Consider the following 18023-nt stretch of genomic DNA (forward strand, 5'->3'; position numbering starts at 1 on the left):
CGCTACCCTGTCACATATGGAGCGTTGCTGCGCAGTTTAATAAACAAAAATAAATCAAAACGTGGGGCTCCCGAGTGGCGCATCCAGTAAAGGCGCTCCTCGCAGGATGTGCCCTATAGCCTGGAGATCGCAAGTTCGAATCCAGGCTATGTCACAGCTGACCGTGACCGAGAGTTCCTAGGGGGCGGCGCACAATTGGCTCAGCGCTGCCCGGGTAGGGAGGGCTTAGGTCGGCAGGGGAATTATTATTATTATTATTTATTTCTTAGCTGACGCCCTTATCCAGGGCGACTTACAATTGTTACAAGATATCACATTATTTTTACATACAATTACCCATTTATACAGTTGGGTTTTTTTACTGGAGCAATCTAGGTAAAGTACCTTGCTCAAGGGTACAGCAGCAGTGTTCCCACCGGGGATTGAACCCACGACCCTCCGGTCAAGAGTCCAGAGCCCTAACCACTACTCCACACTGAATCCACGGCTCACCGCGTATCAGCGACCCCTGTGGCCGATAGGGCACCTGTGGCTCTGCAGCGGAGCCGCCAGATCTGTGTTGTCCTCCGGCACTATAGGTCTGGTGGCATTGCTGTGGATCTGCAGTGCGAAAAATGACGGCTTGGAAGGAGCACGTTTCGGAGGACGCGTGTTCCAGCCTCCGTTTCCCGAGTCGGCGGGGGGGTTGCGAGCGGTGAGCCGGGGATACAGATAATAATTGGGCATGCTAAAATTGGGGTGAAAACCGGGGTAAAAATAATTGGCGACGACTAAATTTTTTAAAAAAAAGAAAAAAAAATAATAATAAAAATAAATAAATAAATAAATCAAAACGTTGAACAAAACAAATCTCCAACACAATACACAATTACAAAATAACTGGCGCAAGGGCCAAAACAAAAGGTTTAAATAAAACCCCCAAAACATAGGCTGGGCATTAACCTTCACTATAGTTTTTCTAAAACATAAAACACAAAACTCATCCACCAAACAAAGGATTTTTATAGCATGTGGCTGGAGCTAATTATCATCAATGATTCAATTAACTCCAGCCACATTCTCACATATATTTTGGCAGGGATAGGAAATTAACCCCATCCCTGCCAACCACCACCAAACCACCACAAAACAATATTATTACTTACAGGCAGGGCCCTGCCATGCCACAGTAACACTTTACATAGTGTCTCTAATTATTGTGTATTTTTAATTAAAAGTTACTTAGTAAATACATGTGTACTTACGCATAATTACAATGATATTATGCATATTTACAATGTACTTAAAGTGTAATTATTTTGCATATTATAACCCTAATCCTAAATTACTACTCTGTAAATCTACAGTAATCAGAGACACACTGTAAGGTGTTACCTACGACAAAAAATAAAAACTCGCCCTTCGGGAAATTAAACATGAAGATTGCAAAGTATATGTTTTAGTTTCAGTAGTTGCTGATAAAGCCTTTATCAGCCATTTATTTTTTTAAGTCATATAAAAAAAAAGCAGGAGGACAGGCAGTGTATAGGTGAAGATCTCCGATGTCCTGGGATATAAATGCAATTTTTAAAAGCATTTCTGTGCTAGTGTTACACAGAGTTGTACAGTACTACATATTAGTGCCAATGGTTTTTGTATGTATTTATTTTATTTTATATTGAATCCAAAGATGCAGGTTATTAGTGAACTCCTGACAATGTCAACTTCTCTTATCACCATTTGTACCCAGTCCTTTTAAGGACATATTAAGTTGATTTTTCTGTAATAATAATAATAATAATAATAATAATATATTTAGTAACATGTACTCATCTCCAACATCATGCATGGGTGCTCTTAGGTAAAATCATTGATGACTGTAGCCCAGAGACTTTCCTAATCAGCTCCCTATCAGTCAGAGTAAAGCACAGATTTCTACAATCTCTACTAGTGTTTACTAGATCCACTCCTGTCAAACCCCTGTTCTGTTCTTCCCCATCAGCTTTCACTCCAAAGCCACTTCAGATGTTATGTACATATTGAAGTCATCACAACAGAAAGAATCAGCTCGACATCTTGGGAGAAATTCACAAATCCATTCACTCAGCACCATTCAAAAAGGGCCAAAACTTGAAACTCAGGGATAAGTTCAAGGGCTCAAATGTATTCTTGAATTGTGTATTTTTCCACAAGATGACACTATCTAGTAAAAGTCTTTGTGGATATCCCCCATAGTGTAGTGATGAGATTTCACACCTGCATTAGATTATATATGTACGATACACTCTCTAATCCGATCTCCAGTACTCCATACTGATCTACAGTATAATCTGTATAGAATTTGTTTTCCAAAGGTTAATTACTGATTTTCAAGGATAGTACACTAGCAAAATCAAAACTTTCTGAGATGGAATACTCAGGCTTCTTATCTTTAGACTCAACCTGTATACCAATATATCATGTTAGTAATGACTCCTCATTCTTGCCAAAGTCTCTTGTCCATTTCTATTGCCCCTTGGGTGATTGCAAGAGTGGATCCACTAAATATAATTACACACACACAGAACCTTACATTGAAGATAGTTAAAGGAAAACTGGAATTCATACTTAAAATACTCAAAATTAACTAAAAACTAGAATTCTGCAGGCTCAAATAATAATGCCAGTTATTAATGTAATATCAGAGTAATATAAGTGGACTCCCTCTAGTTATCATCATTACACGTCTTCTCTTTCCAGTTCAGTTTCCAGTATAATCCCTTCAGCTGCTTCGCCAGCCTGGCTTCAGTCTGAAAAAAAAAAAAAGCAAATAAAAAGATTAAAATCCGGTTCCTCTATACCGAGGGGTTTACTATCCATGCATATCAAATTATGATAAAACGAAATTATTGACATCACTGGAATACAGGGAAATAAAGTGGGCGCTGTCTGTGCGCACATGTCTGTCACATAGAACTTCCAACATCAGGCTTTACAGTTTTACATATATCTAAAGAACCGCTTATGCAGTTGTAACAGAACTTGATAAGGACATAATTTAGCAGCAAGTTATTGACATTATCAGAATCTAGGACAGCGGTGGCCAATACGTGGATCGCGATCCACGGGTGGATCTCAAAAGATTTTCGGTGGATCTCGGGACAAATCAGAACAAGCACTAGCATATAAGCATGCAACAGTTTTTGTTTCAGCTGATGGGCAGAGCCTTCTGTGTCGTCCAGTAGCACATATGAAAATATCCCAACAGTTTCTGCATATGAAACTAACAAAATGCTTGTGCGAACGTACATTTTAATTTCGGTGCACGTATGCGACTAGAAATTCCTAAAGGTTGACTATGAACAATAAACGAGATTTATTTTAAAAAAAAAACCTCGGTCGGATCTAAACTCTTAGCTCAATCGTAATGTACTCTGGGAATGTAGTTTATTGGTGTCCACTGCCCACTGTTAATCCCACATTTAAAACTACAAATCCCATACCCCGCCAGTTTCACTGATTTATCAGTGCTATGGCTACTCGTTTCCAGACAGTTTGTCAAACCAAGATGAGGAAAATAACAAATTCATATATGTCGGCGTCTTTACGAGAAATTAGCAATGCAGGTGTGTCAGAAGATGAAAGCGAACAGGGAACTTCGAGTTAGTTACAGCGTGTTCACTGTTATAAAATACAAGTTCAACCAACAGTGGCTAAAAGATTTCCCCTGTTTTAAGTTTGACAGTGTTAAAAAAAAATCCATGTTTTGCACATTTTATCAGGATGCGGGGGAACTGTCGGCAGGCAAGACTGCATTTTTAACAAGAAGTCAGAAGTTCAAACATAAAAATATATTAAACTTCTTCAAATCGGCACGCAATGTGCAGAGAGGCAGACCATCCCTCTACCATAAACAGGCAAGCAGCACATTCTGAGGAACATATGACCAGGCAGTTGTCAATTTTAATTTTGTTGATGCAAAAGTATTGAAGTGCACAAGTGTTATGTAAGAAAGAAAGAAAAAAAGATCTGTAGATATTCAGCAATACATTTTAGCAAAAATTGTATTATTATTATTTATTATTATTATTATTATTATTATTATTATTATTATTATTATTATTATTTTTGTGTGTGTGTGCCCCTAAATTTTTCAGTGTGTGTCTATCTTTTTTTTTTTTTTTTTTTTTTAAACTTAGGCGCATATGTGCCTAAAAACATTAGCGTAGAGCGTTTGTTACGTTTTTGTTGTCATGGTTGTTTTGTTTTATTATTGCTATTACGTATTGGACACCATTATATTAAATCCCGCTAATAATTGTTGGTCATAGTTTACTGGTGGATCATGCAGCCCGTTGAGATCCACCAAAATGGATCGCAGTGTTTGGTGTATTGGCCACCACTGATCTAGGAAATAAAGCGGTGGCTGTCCATATGTATATGTCTGTCACATGGAACTTGACTTCAGAAACATTTCCATGGGTGCCTCTGCCATGTTTAGATACTTGTGTTATTACTGTGACATAAGGACTAAAATGATTGACTATCTGAGCTAGTCACCTGATGTAAGTAGTGAACAGGTATTGCACTAAAATTACCAGACAGAATTATAGATGGATGTGCAAACATCACACCCGACATACTGTACAAAATCCTAGCTAACTGGAATCAAAGATGTGCCAAGCCTAAGGGGCATTGTTTATGTGGGATGCAATCTCAATACAGTGTATTACTAATAAGAGGTGGATTACCTCCTGTTGAACCTTCTGCTTCTCTTTTTCACATGCAGACTCTTCTGTAGAACTGCAGACAAATTTCAGGTACAAGTGCTTCTCATTGGGTTCTGTAAAAGAGATGGAAAATCGCTATACAAAATCTTAGTTTCAATAGGGACAAAATATACCTGAATCAACCCAAAATACATGTTAACGTTAGAGCTGTCATTTGTCTATTGTCTGTTATTATATGTATAATATATATATATATATATATATATATATATATATATATATATATATATATATATATATATATATAAATAATCACCCCCTTGAACTTTTCACATTTTGTTGTGTCAGTGCCTCAGGTTCATGCATTTAAATGAGGATTTTTTTTCCACTTCACACCATACTCCACACTGTTAATGGTAAAAAAGTTTTTATTGAGAAAAAAAATGATATATTAAAAATACACAACTCAAAGATCATAATTGGATAAGTCTCCACCCCCCTGAGTTATTACTTGGTGGAAGCACCTTTGGCAGCAATTACAGCTGTGAGTCTGTTGGGATAGGTCTCTACCAACTTTGCACACCTAGATTTGGCAATATTTGACCATTCTTCTTTACAAAACTGTTCAAGCTTTGTCAAGTTCCTTGGGGAGCGCTGATGGACAGCAATCTTCAAGTCATGCCACAAATTTTTGATTGTATTTAGGTCGGGGCTCTGACTGGGCCACTCAAGGACATTTACCTTTTTGTTCCTTAGCCACTCCAGTGTAGCTTTGGCTGTGTGCTTTGGGTCATTGTCATGCTGCAAGGTGAACTTCCATCCCAGTTTCAGCTTTCTTGCAGAGAGCAGCAGGTTTTCCTCAAGGACTTCTCTGTACTTCATTCGTTTTCCCTTCTACCCTGACAAGTGCTGCAGTCCCTGCCGAAGAGAACTATCCCCATAACATGATGCTGCCACCACCATGCTTCACAGTAGGGATGGTGTTCTTTGGGTGATGCACTGTGTTGGGTTTGCGCCAAACATAACGCTTTGCATTTAGGCAAAAATGTTCCATTTTAGTTTTGTCAGACCACAAAACTTTGCCACATGGCTATAGAATCTTTTGAGTGTTTTTTTGCATACTTCAAACAGGATTCAAGGTGGGCTTTCTTGAGTAATGGCTTCCTTCTTGCCACCCTTCCATACAGGCCAGATTTGTGGAGTGCTTGGGATATTGTCACATGCACACTTTGACCAGTCTTGGCCATAAAAGCCTGTAGCTTTTTCAAAGTTACCATTGGCCTCTTGGTAGCCTCTCTGATCAGTCTCCTTCTTGCTCGGTCATCCAGTTTATATACACACACTGTGAAACATTGGTATTGTTCACTTATAAGAGTAGGATAGCCAGAAGGCGTAGAACTGGAAAGACAGGACTCAGGAATACAAAACCACACTAAATTTATGTTTCGTCAGGTCTCAGTGGCAGTAAAGACATTAACACAAAAACAAAACTTACAGAGTTTTGAGGGGTCGTAACCCAAAATAAAAGTTCATAAACAGAAACAAAACTGGACCACACAAAAGTTATTTTAAAGTCCAGTGTTGAAGTCCGGAGTCTTCGCTCACCGTCCACTTAGACCTCCTGGCTTGGAACTGCAAGGTGAGTATTAGTTTATTTAAAAACACAATCCAAACTGTATTTGAACTCTGGGTTTGCTTTTAACCACTTCAACTCTAGATGTAAAAATGAAACCCCCTTCCAGGTACCAGATTTTTAAAATAATAATGTTTTCCATCCTGTAATTGCTATAAAATGTTAACATATGATGAATAAAACACAAATAAATGACCTAAACTCTGTTTTTCATTAACCCTCTATGCTCCTGTGTACTACATACCCATGTTCAATATAGAGATAAAAACACGTTTTTTTTAAATTTATTTATTTTGTTTGAACAATGTAATAACACTTATAACAATAGTAATCAGTAAACAGTAATTACACTATGTAACACAATTTTTGTTCCTGGGTATTAAGTGTTATTTCCTAATTGCTTATTCCTCAAAAGAATAGAAAATGGCTATTATTCCCCACAAACTTTCCTTTTGTGACCAGGACAGTGATATTTTGAAATTTACCTATTTCCAATGAGAAAACGGGCGAATTTGTGTCTTTTCGTTCACATAAAGTCAGAAAAAAGCCCCGAACCACTGCGACAAAGCTGTTCCAAGCCGCTTTCTCCTTACTAGTGAGCTTCTTGGGGAATTCATTGCACTCCAGGATCTTCTTTATCTGTGGTCCGACGAAGACACCGGCTTTGACCTTTGCCTCAGACAGCTTAGGGAAGAAGTCTTGAAGGTACTTGAAGGCTGCCGACTCCTTATCTAGAGCTCTGACAAATTGTTTCATAAGGCCCAATTTGATGTGCAGTGGTGGCATCAGCACCTTCCGGGGGTCCACCAGTGGCTCCCACTTGACGTTGTTCCTCCCCACAGAGAACTCGGTCCGCTGTGGCCAGTCCCGCCTGTGGTAGTGCGCCTTGGTGTCCCTGCTGTCCCAAAGGCAAAGATAGCAGGGAAACCTGGTAAAACCGCCTTGGAGACCCATCAGGAATGCCACCATTTTGAAGTCTCCTATGACCTTGATGCCATCTCAGAAAAATGCAGATATGTATCCACTTAGGCAGCTGGAACTAAACTGAACTGGTGGGCTTAAGGCCCCTGTATTTATACTACTATTTATATTACTGGAAAGTTCTAGAAGTTACTCCAAGTTTACTCAGCACTGAATCTATCTGGAATGTTCTGGAAAATAGGTAAATTTCAAAATATCACTGTCCTGGTCACAAAAGCAAAGTTTGTGGGGAATAATAGCCATTTTCTATACTTTCTATACTTTTGAGGCATAAGCAATTAGGAAATAACACTTTACTACCCAGGAACCAAAAAAAAAAAAAAAAATTGTTACACGGTGTTATCAAATAAAAGTCAAACAACATCAAAACGTGTGCCAGTATCGACTTGCTCTGTGCCATTTATTGAAATGTTCGCAACCACTGCACATTTTTCTTGTGTCTTTTCTTTTGTTTTCATTTTCGTAGCAGATCCTGCACCTTTGTTGCAGTCTCTGCTTCCCTTGTGTTGGAGGGATAGTCACAAATGCTTGTACACAGCTACTTTGCGCAGGCATTGTGATGGATCTGGCTGCCGCATTGCCTGTACCCAGTGCTGTGTATTGATAGTATTTCGTCACAGCACTGCCATTTTAAACCAAACAGCTTCCCTTTTGCAGCTGGCTTAACTGTGAAGTAGCTGCATGCTATTTTTGTTTGTACAGTTTGTACTGTTCTTGGCTCCACATTCTCTTCATCATCATCGCTGAGTGATAAGTCAGCATCACTGTCGCTGGTATTGAAATCCTCCAAACCAATTTCACTCCCGTTGCTCTTTATAGAAAGACCATGTACGTTGCCATGTTTAGCTTTCGCTGAAAACTATATAAACTACAACTAAACAAGTAAAACGAATAATAAAATAAAAAATGATAATTTAAAACACTATATATATACTTGTAAAAGTTGAATGGCTTCCCGCAATATATCTCAGTCTTCTAAACGCCCACAGGTAGATTGGAATTGCTACATGACACGCAATTGGATACATATGTCACCTAGAACATAAGAACATAAGAAAGTTTACAAACGAGAGGAGGCCATTCAGCTCATCTTGCTCGTTTGGTTGTTCGTAGCTTATTGATCCCAGAATCTCATCAAGCAGCTTCTTGAAGGATCCCAGGGTGTCAGCTTCAACAACATTACTGGGGAGTTGGTTCCAGACCCTCACAATTCTCTGTGTAAAAAAGTGCCTTCTATTTTCTGTTCTGAATGCCCCTTTACCTAATCTCCATTTGTGACCCCTGGTCCTTGCTTCTTTTTTCAGCTCAAAGAAATCCCCTGGGTCGACATTGTCTATACCTTTTAGGATTTTGAATGTTTGAATCAGATCGCTGCGTAGTCTTCTTTGTTCAAGACTGAATAGATTCAATTCTTTTAGCCTGCATACGACATGCCTTTTTAACCCGGGATAATTCTGGTTGCTCTTCTTTGCACTCTTTCTAGAGCAGCAATACCCTCCCCTGACTTTCCTTGCACATTCCACAGTACTAGCACTGCCTCAGGGAATGAAACCTGAAACGCTAGACTGAGAAGCCACTCATAGAATAGAATGGGGAAACTTGACGTACGCACGTAAGGCATGGTACTGTAAGTGGGTTTTCATTTGACGTACGTGAGTACGTCATGGTGTTGAAGTGGTTAATCCTGATTGATCTTCTTCCTTTGGCAGGTTTCCACAAGTGTCTCTAGAGGGTGTTACTATGTCTGGTCACCCCCAGGTAAGTAAGGTGGTTTGGTTCAGTGAACACGTCAGCGTTGGTCCAACACTGCCCCTCCTGGAATGAAGAGAGATTGCAATGATGGAAGGTCACCGCTGCCCCTCCTGGAATTTGATGGAACCCACACTCTGGGTTGCAGATTTTTTTTCTAAAGCAAACGGTCCATTAAACAACTCTGTGCACTAATAAAAGGCAGGTTTTCCAAAACTCGTCACAGAGTTTTTATTTTCCACGGTTCCACTGTAACCCAGAGTTCTCTCTTTCTCTCAGCCTAATATACTTCGCAGCTGAGATCTTTAATATTCACCAGTCCGTGTATACACTTTTGTCACCCGCTCTGAAGAGCTACAGTAACCAAACTGAAAGACGTTGTGAGCCGGATGCAAACCCGCAGCATGTGTAAACGATATTTCCCGTCTGTGTAGTAAACAGTGCTGCTGTTTTTAAACTCGGCATTCTTCCCCATGAAAACATATGAGGGGATAATTAAAAAGCAGTTAATACCGCCTCCCCTTTGTAAAACCTGTGGACATTTACACAGTATCCATTCGCCTTACAACAGCGTTTTCCATAACCAATAATACTTTGTGAAATGTATTTTTTGTATACAACTGTAAGTCTCCCTGGGTAAGGGCGTCTGCTAAGAAGCAAATAAACAAAACAACTTGTGTCTCAAGGTTTGTTTGATATAACTTGCAGTAACTCGTATTTATATTGAAAGAAGACTTAGTGCTTCTAAATAACAGGCTGAACTTTGCCTCATTGTTAAATTTTGTATACTCCAAGGTACAGCATTTTTCCCTTGCAGTCATTTCAGTATTCTCGCATACACCTCTCCTCAGCTCCAACACGGCGCACACACACGTACGTTCTGCACTACACTGGCAGAATCCTACAGCCATTCCTATGACCCCCCCTCACTAGTTCCACCAGTCCATTTAAACCTGGGCTCATAGCCAATATGCACTGGCACAGTTTACTTTCAGCTATACCACGCAAGTTCGATTTTTAAAAGCACAGCAACTTTAAAACTAAAATACATCGTGGCAGATTCAGACCTTTTTTACTTTGTACAACCTTGTACTTCGTTTTTCTTATTGTACCATCTGTGTACCTCATTTCCACCACTATATATATATATATATATATATATATATATATATATATATATATATATATATATATATAGATATAGATATAGATATAGATAGACAGATATATAGATATATATATAATCTCCTTGGAAATCAATTGAAGTCAGAACTGTAAAGAAACACTTCCTACTTGTGAAGATGGATATTGAAGCAGGTGTGCTGTGGCCCCCGTTGTCCTGCACGGTGGTGATATTGAAGACGTACTCGCTACCCGCTCTCAGGTTGGAGATGGTGGTGGAATTGGAGGGTGCTGTGGTGGAGCCGTGGTGATCCCAATAGAAGCTGAAGTATGTGATGATAAAGCTGTGTGGAATGTCATCCATACCCATAGGAGTGGCCCAGCTCAGGGAAACCAACTTGGTTTCCACAGAGTCCAATGTTATCTCTCCAGGTGGGGCTGGGTCTGCAAGAGAAAAGAGGGGTGATATCAGTTTAAAATTATGTGTATTGAATGTCCCCTTTCACTACTGTAGCGCAGTCCTAAACCTTTGCAAAAAAAAAAAAAAACCTCCAAAAAAAAATCTGTAATGTTACAGAAATAATACATAATAAAAAGTAATCAATATGCATGTTGGAGCTTTTATTTTAATCTATTTGTTAACCTTTAACTTTTTTTTTAAAACTGTAATAATTACCTATAACACTTAACCACTTACTAATGCTAAATGCACATATATTAAAAGGATAAATTAATTAACTAATGCTTCAACTACTGTATTTCTCGTTGAGGACATTTAAATGAGAAAGACAGCAGTTGGGCTGTTGAATGAAGCTGAAACCCTGGGATAATGTTGTTGAAGCTGACACCCTGGGATCCTTCAAAAAGCGGCTTGATGAGGTTCTGGGATCAATAAGCTACTAACAACCAAACGAGCAAAATGGGCTGAATGGCCTCCTCTAGTTTATAAACTTTCTTATGTTCTTAAATAGCAGTCTGAAGTACTTGTTCATTTGAAATAATAATAATCATAATGATAATAAAAAAAAAAAAATACAATCAAATCATTGGTGCAAATAGTGCTTTTGTGTCAAATAAATAACCCTTACTGGTGTGAAGAGATATTGAAGCAGGTGTGTTCGGGCTCTCTTTGTCTTGTACAACGTCTGCTGAATAAACAAATAATACATTAGTGATACTGAAGACATACTCACTAGCCGGTCTCAGATTAGAGATGATCATGGAATTGGAGGGTGCTGTGGTGGAGCCGAGCCGTTGGGCCAAAAGTGTGCTTTACTTTTGTTTTGACAGTCTGTGTAACACTACATTGCTCAGCTGTTACTGTGCTACTCACTTGAAAGCAGCACATTTTACTTGCCAAGTATAGAATTCCTGCCTGCAATAAACCATTGAATTCAAGAACCTGCGATATCTCTGTGAGCCTGCTTCATTTCCCCCTTGACGCTACAATATTTTGAACAGATTATTAGTTTTATATTTTGAAAGAGTGCAACAAAATATTTTATTTTACTGTTATAAAAAACATTGTTGTTGGCAATTTTGCCATCTTTAAGAGTCAGCGACACTTAGCTGCAAAGAAAATATAAAAAATATACAGGGGCAGCAGTGTGGAGTAGTGGTTAGGGCTCTGGACTCTTGACCGGAGGGTTGTGGGTTCAATCCCCGGTGGGGGACACTGCTGTTATATCCTTGAGCAAGGTACTTTACCTAGATTGCTCTAGTAAAAACCCAACTGTATAAATGGGTAATTGTATGTAAAAATAATGTGAAATAATGTGATGTCTTGTAACAATTGTAAGTCGCCCTGGATAAGGGCGTCTGCTAAGAAATGAATAATAATAATAATAATAATAATACAGAAAGGCATTTGTTTCTGTTTTACTGCAGTGTTGCTGTTTGAATCGGCATTGAAATCTGTAAGTGGATTGTAGTTTGTTTGTTATAATCGTTGCTTGTAACTAGCCTGCACTTAAATAAAAAATTTTAAAAAGTAGTTAAGTGATCCAAACTGTGTTGGGGTGTGTTGAATTGTGAGGTTGATGCAAATGTAGTGTAAAGTAAACAGCGATTAGCTTTCTATTGTCCTCTAACTAGGGGGCGTGTGTGTGAGTTCTGTGGTGTCCTGCATACATATTGAGAGCTATAACCTTGCAATTATTTAGTTTTGAGAGCATAATCTGCAAACACGTGTGGTATCTGCTTCTTCCCCTGGCTAGAATTAGTGTTGCTGTTTGAATCGACGTTGAAATCGGAAAGTGGATTGTAGTTTATTTGTTATAATTGTTGCTTGCTTAGGTAACCAGCCTGCACTTAAAATAACATTTTAAAAACTGTGTTGGGGTGTGTTGAATTGTGAGGTTGATGCAAATTGAGCGTTAAGTATATGGCTCCAGGCCTACAGGATAGTATAAATAACACCTGTGAAATGAACTAAGCTCTTCTTATCTAAGAGCTGCCAGAGGAGAAGCCTATGTTAACCTTGAGGAGAAAAGCAGAAGCGAGCATTTCATATTAATTGAATTGGAAAAATTGTCCACAGTGTAAGTTCTTATCATGAAGATAGCAATTTTAATTGGGATGATGTTTGTAAGCCAAAAAAACACATAGCCTTTTAGGTATTGCAAAAGAAAAAACAACCTTTTTGACAGGATTCTATTTGAAACTAAAAACGCAACAGTAAAACTGTAAAGGAAGAAAATGAGCATCTAATTTAATTGGCTTGAGAGTGTGTTCACAGTCAAATTTCTTATTTAGGAAAAGAGGTAAGCTTGATATGGAAGCAGTCTTTAAGCTAAACACAGGTATTCTAATCTAATTGAAACAGAACATAAGTGTAAAGCTTAAACTGTAAAATAAAACAGAAGTATTACAACAGAAAGACTGTTAAGCCTAAAAGTGAAAATTTGATACAAAGCTGCAACATAGGACACATGCCTAAAGCTACAAGTGTTGTCAGTAGATTTACTACAGGGTACCCCTCAGCTTTGTCTGCCTGCCTAAAAGCAGTACTGGGACATTCAAAGCTGGTTTGCTGGTCAATTGCGTTTCCCATTCTGGACCCTTGGCTTGTATAAACTGTTATATTTAATAACAAAAAGTATTACATGAGCGAGGCAAATGGACACTAACAGATAAAGGAAATTAATCTTGGCTTTCAAACGCTGTCTGCAGTTCAAGGTTTCTTGCTCTGCATAAATTCACTAACGAGAAGTATAATTAAAACAAAGTTAATGTTCATTACCTCAACATGGTATCTCTAAAATGAATGAGAACTTAGTAAAAATGCAGACATCCTCTTATCAGTAAGAGTACCGGTGTAAGCAGTTTTTTCATGCGGCGGATTTGGAAAACTGCTACAATAGAGTTTCGTATTAATTAAAAAGCAACTGAGGCCAAGTTTAAAAACTGTAAAACTAAACAATAATAGCTAACATCTCTTTCTGGTTTCTAACTATGTCTATTATAGCCTGAATTTAAAAGAAAATTAAATCTGCAGCTGTAAGCTAAGTGGTTTTAGACAATAGGCTCATGGCAAAATTCTGAGTCTTTGTCTAGTGTTAATTTGTTGAAACACATTTATACATGAAACAAAGCCAACCTATTGAGAAACTCCCTCTACCCTGTTCGGGCATTGAAATGTTATGTTGACAGGACGAGAGCTCTGCGTCAGTCTGACAAGCTCTTCATCTGTTATGGTGTAAGGACCCTGGGTCAACCCTCTCAAATCAGTGGCTGTCTCACTGGATTGTGGACACAGTTTAAACTGCATTGATGCAAGTCTACATCAGAGTTGTAATGACAAGGTTCTTACCAGTGTAGAGAGATATTGAAGCAGGTGTGCTCTGGCCCCCTGTGTCTTGTACAGTGGTGACATTGAGGGTGTACTGGCTCCCTGGTCTCAGGTTAGAGATGATAGTGGAGTTGGAGGATGCTGTGGTGGAACCGTTGTGACCCCAAAAGGAGCAGGAGTAGGTGATGTTAAAGCTGTGTGGGAACTCCATACCGACAGGACTGCCCCAGCTCATGGAAACAGAGTCATTTCCCACAGAGTCTATTATTATCTCTCCAGGTTGGGATGGTTCTGCAAGAGGAAAGAGAAGGTACAGTAATATTATTTATTAGCTATATAAGCTGACAAATATTCATTATTTGCCTTTTCATTTTAAAATATCAACTTTTGTATTGGGATAACTTATATATCCTTACAAACAAACACGCAAGATTATACAAGCACTAATCTATTTAACATTTTCTGCACACAGGCATGAAATGTGATTGTAAGGCTGACATTATATATATATATATATATATATATATACAGACATGCTCAAATTTGTTGGTACCCTTACAGCTCATTGAAATAATGCTTCATTCCTCCTGAAAAGTGATGAAATTAAAAGCTATTTTATCATGTATACTTGCATGCCTTTGGTATGTCATAGAATAAAGCAAAGAAGCTGTGAAAAGAGATTAATTATTGCTTATTCTACAAAGATATTCTAAAATGACCTGGACACATTTGTTGGTACCCCTTAGAAAAGATGATAAATAATTGGATTATAGTGATATTTCAAACTAATTAGTTTCTTTAATTAGTATCACACATGTCTCCAATCTTGTAATCAGTCATTCAGCCTATTTAAATGGAGAAAAGTAGTCACTGTGCTGTTTGGTATCATTGTGTGCACCACACTGAACATGGACCAGAGAAAGCAAAGGAGAGAGTTGTCTGAGGAGATCAGAAAGAAAATAATAGACAAGCATGGTAAAGGTAAAGGCTACAAGACCATCTCCAAGCAGCTTGATGTTCCTGTGACAACAGTTGCAAATATTATTAAGAAGTTTAAGGTCCATGGAACTGTAGCCAACCTCCCTGGGCGCGGCCGCAAGAGGAAAATCGACCCCAGATTGAACAGAAGGATAGTGCGAATGGTAGAAAAAGAACCAAGGATAACTGCCAAAGAGATACAAGCTGAACTCCAAGGTGAAGGTAAGTCAGTTTCTGATCGCACCATCCGTCGCTTTTTGAGTGAAAGTGGGCTCCATGGAAGAAGACCCAGGAGGACTCCACTTTTGAAAGAAAAACATAAAAAAGCGAGACTGGAATTTGCTAAAATGCATATTGACAAGCCACAATCCTTCTGGGAGAATGTCCTTTGGACAGATGAGTCAAAACTGGAGCTTTTTGGCAAGTCACATCAGCTCTATGTTCACAGACGAAAAAATGAAGCTTTCAAAGAAAAGAACACCACACCTACAGTGAAACATGGAGGAGGCTCAGTTATGTTTTGGGGCTGCTTTGCTGCGCCTGGCACAGGGTGCCTTGAATCTGTGCAGGGCACAATGATATCTCAAGACTATCAAGTGATTCTGGAGCGAAACGTACTGCCCAGTGTCAGAAAGCTCTGTCTTAATCGCAGGTCATGGGTCCTCCAACAGGATAATGACCCAAAACACACAGCTAAAAGCACCCAAGAATGGATAAGAACAAAACATTGGACTATTCTGAAGTGGCCTTCTATGAGTCCTGATCTGAATCCTATTGAACATCTATGGAAAGGCAAAGGGTGGTCACACCAAATATTGATTTGATGTAGATTTTTCTTCTGTTCACTCCCTTTGCATTTTGTTAATTGATAAATATAAACTATTAACATGTCTATTTTTGAAAACATTCTTACTTTACAGCATTTTTTCACACCTGCCTAAAACTTTTGCACAGTACTGTATATATATATATATATATATATATATATATATATATATATATATATATATATATATTCTGTATATTGCTGTGACATTTGTGTTCAGAAGAGAAACATCTACACTGATGCCAGCTCAGCTATACCATCTCGCTGACGCCAATACATCTCTGATGCCATGAGGGCTCAAAACAAAATAAAATAAAAAAATAAAAAAATATATTGCTGTATTATTGAATTGTGGTTTGTCACACTTGTACTTTGCTTGAACAAAAGTTATTGTATTTCTTGCTCTTATTGTATTACTTGTATTGTAACACTTGAAATGTATTTGCTTACGATTGTAAGTCGCCCTGGATAAGGGTGTCTGCTAAGAAATAAATAATAATAATAATAATAATAATAATAATAATAATAATAAAATACATTCCGGGCAAAACCATTGAAATGTGAACCGTTTTGGCAGACAAGATTCAGAGATGGCGGAAAAAATATGAGCAAATGAATTGGCATGCTTGCTGACTACAAATGAGACACTTTTCTTCCAAAGACATTATTTGGGAAAACACCAACAGATGTTTTCTAAACAATGTGTGGATTCTCATCCATACCCACAGGACCCACAGAGACTATCTTTATCTCCCCGGGTGAAGACAGTTCTAAGAAATGAAAAAGTTAGGTAATACCTATTCAAGTTCATTTCTAAACTTTTTTCACCATATACTGGTTCTACAGTGTATAGTGCAAGACTGATCGCTCACCTGATCTTATCTGTGCTACATGTACATTAAGGGGTGGTTTGTTGGTAACAAAAGCAAATCTCGGATTTGGTTAATTTAAGGCTAGTTTTCAGACAATATAACACAGGAAACAAAAACCATAAGAAAACATGTGAACGAGAGGAGGGCATTCAGCATCAAAATTGTGGCTAGATAACATAGTGCATAACGTCACCGCTTCCTGTGGACAGTATGGTATCCTACCCTCTGACCTGTCTTCAATTAATTTGCAACGGTACCCAAAATAGGTCAGAATCCATTTCAACCACCTGCTTTTCGTAAAAACATAACATTTATGAATGAGAGAAGGCCATTTGGCACATCTCTGCTTGTACGGTTCCTAGTAGCTGATAGATCTCAAAACTTGAAGTTGGGTCCAAGTGATTCAGCCTCAACAACATGACTAAGTAACCCATTCCGTGCCCACACTATTTTTTCGTTATAGGTCGGAACTATCAACCTATTGTTTTATGTTTTTTCTTGCTAGTTTTAGACAATAAAATTGTTTTGTTATTTTTTTATGAAAAAAGGGGGCAGTAAACTTATTTGCATTGATGCGAGTCTACATCAGAGTTGTAAAGACAAGGTTCTTAGCCTGTTCGGGCATTGAAATGTTATGTTGACAGGACGAGAGCTCTGCGTCAGTCTGACAAGCTCTTCATCTGTTATGGTGTAAGGACCCTAGGTCAACCCTCTCAAATCAGTGGCTGTCTCACTGGATTGTGGACACAGTTTAAACTGCATATACTAATGTTTGCACTGATGCAAGTCTACATCAGAGTTGTAATGACAAGGTTCTTACCAGTGTAGAGATATATTGAAGCAGGTGTGCTCTGGCCCCCTGTGTCTTGTACAGTGGTGACATTGAGGGTGTACTGGCTCCCTGGTCTCAGGTTAGAGATGATAGTGGAGTTGGAGGGTGCTGTGGTGGAACCGTTGTGACCCCAAAAGGAGCAGGAGTAGGTGATGTTAAAGCTGTGTGGGAACTCCATACCGACAGGACTGCCCCAGCTCAGAGAAACAGTGTCATTTCCCACAGAGTCTATTATTATCTCTCCAGGTTGGGATGGTTCTGCAAGAGGAAAGAGAAGGTACAGTAATATTATTTAGTTAGCTATATAAGCTGACAAATATTCATTATTTGCCTTTTCATTTTAAAATATCAACTTTTGTATTGGGATAACTTACATATCTTTACAAACAAACACGCAAGATTATACAGGCACTAATCTATCTTTTCTGTTCTTGGATCCATTTTTTGTAAGTTCACTTGACTTGGTTTTATCAGTTTTATCTAAAATAAGAAAATCCCTTTTGTTACGTGACAGTTGTGTGCAACTGCATAGCAATATTTGTGGGGAAGCAG

At 38.5% G+C, this 18023-nt stretch overlaps 1 protein-coding gene across 1 annotated transcript; it reads right to left on the reverse strand.

Annotated features, from left to right (window-relative positions):
* Nucleotides 1-1841: 1841 nt before the first annotated feature.
* On the reverse strand, nucleotides 1842-17649 carry LOC131723248 (tenascin-R-like). The gene is made up of 6 exons (XM_059016876.1): nucleotides 17460-17649; nucleotides 13985-14254; nucleotides 11262-11321; nucleotides 10345-10617; nucleotides 4710-4801; nucleotides 1842-2768 (listed from the first exon to the last, which is right to left on the reverse strand). Exons 1-6 carry the CDS (start codon nucleotides 17647-17649, stop codon nucleotides 2685-2687), a joined length of 969 nt encoding a protein of 322 aa, XP_058872859.1. The 3' UTR covers nucleotides 1842-2684.
* Nucleotides 17650-18023: the final 374 nt, after the last annotated feature.

This window comes from Acipenser ruthenus, chromosome 54 (assembly GCF_902713425.1).
Source record: "Acipenser ruthenus chromosome 54, fAciRut3.2 maternal haplotype, whole genome shotgun sequence".
NCBI lineage: Eukaryota > Metazoa > Chordata > Actinopteri > Acipenseriformes > Acipenseridae > Acipenser > Acipenser ruthenus.

Bases quoted from the DNA above. Each gene is read 5' to 3' on its own strand.
- LOC131723248 (XM_059016876.1), bottom strand. From the start codon at position 17,649: ATGGAGTTCCCACACAGCTTTAACATCACCTACTCCTGCTCCTTTTGG. The intron at 11,322-13,984 runs GTAAGAACCTTG...TTGTTTATTCAG, and splicing joins TTCAATATCTCTCTACACTG to CAGACGTTGTACAAGACAAA. The intron at 2,769-4,709 runs GTAATCCACCTC...TTTTTTTTTCAG, and splicing joins AGCAGAAGGTTCAACAGGAG to ACTGAAGCCAGGCTGGCGAA.